General features: G+C 57.8%; 1 protein-coding gene across 1 annotated transcript in view; it reads right to left on the bottom strand.

The window, feature by feature from the left end:
* TMEM63C (transmembrane protein 63C) overlaps positions 1–1,014 on the bottom strand; it is a 35,630-nt gene extending 34,616 nt beyond the window's left edge. Inside the window, exons 1-2 of the mRNA XM_010844412.1 lie at positions 865–1,014; positions 259–338 (exon numbers count right to left, since the gene is read on the bottom strand). Of these exons, the coding sequence (XP_010842714.1) occupies positions 259–338; positions 865–1,014 (230 nt within the window). The remainder of the gene's footprint in view (positions 1–258; positions 339–864) is intronic.
* Between the last annotated feature and the right edge of the window lie 624 nt (positions 1,015–1,638).

Genomic DNA, 1,638 nt, shown 5'->3' with positions numbered 1-1,638 from the left:
AGGAGCAGACACACCAGCTCTGGGCATTTTGGGGAATCATGATCCAGACTGTCTGAGACCTGAGAAGAGTGGCCTTGGGTCCAGAGAGGGCTGCCCTCCGGAAGTCACCTCTGTGCTGGGAGGGACGAGCGGGGTGGGGGTGGTAATGAGATGCCACCTGCTGACACCTGTGCGGCTTGGGCACGGGTCAGAGCCGTGTCCTGGTCGCGGCAGCACATGCCCCGAGGAAGCTGGATCCCCACCCCGGCCCCTCCTCACCTGTCATTGTGTATCAGCAGAGCCAGGCGCCCGTAGTCCCACGCGGCTTTCCGGAGGAAGGAATAAACCAAGACGATGACCTGCGGGCCAGGAAAGGGGCAAGAGTGTTCACAGACGCCTTCCCCTCGACTCACCCCTGCATTCCCAAGGGTGAGGGCCCCAAGGGCTCCCCTCTGGGTGGCCAGCTCTGTCAGGGTAGGGGTCATGCCTTTTTCAAGGCCCAGTGCCCAGCAGCATCCTGGCACAGAGGGGTTGCTCAGAGTTGGTTGAATGAAGGTGGCACGTTTAGAACAATGAACGAGAGGTCTCCTTGAAGAAACCATCAAGGGGCCAGATGGGAGGCTCAAGGGCACTGGCCAAGGGGGGACCTTCGGACAAGGGTGCAAGAAAGAGAATCAGGGATTTGGCTGTACCCAAAGACCCCTCTTCTCCAAGGTGCACCCACCCCGGGCCGCCCTGGGCAGGCTGACCTTCAGTTGGTTCCCGCCGCTGTGGCTGGTGGGACACAACTACAGACAGCTGGGGCCCTTGTATCCCTTGGGAAAGCTGGACCATGTGCCCCAGTGAGACCCCTCTGGTTTGCCCTCCGCAGTGCCCAGCACTCACCACCCACAAGATGATGTTGAGGAACAAAACAGTAGGGATGCCCCCAAAGGGCTGCCCCTTTAGGACGGTGTTCCGAGAGCTGAAGCAGTCGTCCACCGTGAAGTTCCGGGGCTTTCCCACCATGTTCAGGCTGCTCGGCAAGACAGTCATCCTGGGAGGCTCCCTGCTGGAGAGGGGTCCCCAGGTCAGACTCGAGGCCCCCCTCCCCCAAACTGTGCAGGATACAGAAGCCTGTCGGGGAGCTGGGAGGGGTACGCTGAGCTTATAACTGGTCAAGGCAAGCTCAGCCCTCAGACGGCACGCAGGCCTGTCCCGTAAGAGACCAACTTCCTCAAACCCAGGGCCGAGATGGCAGAATAGCCCAGATACATTAGTAAACGCACATCCGGTGGGCCTTCCTACTTCCACCTCTGTGATGTTTTTCTTGAACAAACCTCACAAAGGTCTCAGGGAGAAAATATTCAGTTTGCAGGATGGAACCACCACATCACGGGACACCTGTGCAGACAGGGCCGTTAACGATCGTCTTTATCATCTTACGACTCTCTGGTCCAGTTTCCAAGGAAGGCAAATCACTTCTAAGACTAAGTAATGTAAGAATGTGGAGTACCTGGCACACCACAGGGACTCGCTATTTCACCTCAAACTTGACCAGAGAGATCAACACCCCTTCAGGGTCGTGAGCCAATGCAGTAAGCCTGAGACTCAGATGCAGGGTTCACGGTCAGGGTCATCCGCATTCTTCAGGCCTAGGTAAGAGGGGAACGTGTGAGT

This window comes from Bison bison, unplaced genomic scaffold (assembly GCF_000754665.1).
Source record: "Bison bison bison isolate TAMUID 2011002044 unplaced genomic scaffold, Bison_UMD1.0 scf7180017864201, whole genome shotgun sequence".
NCBI lineage: Eukaryota > Metazoa > Chordata > Mammalia > Artiodactyla > Bovidae > Bison > Bison bison.
This window is presented reverse-complemented; position numbering and strand designations above follow the sequence as displayed.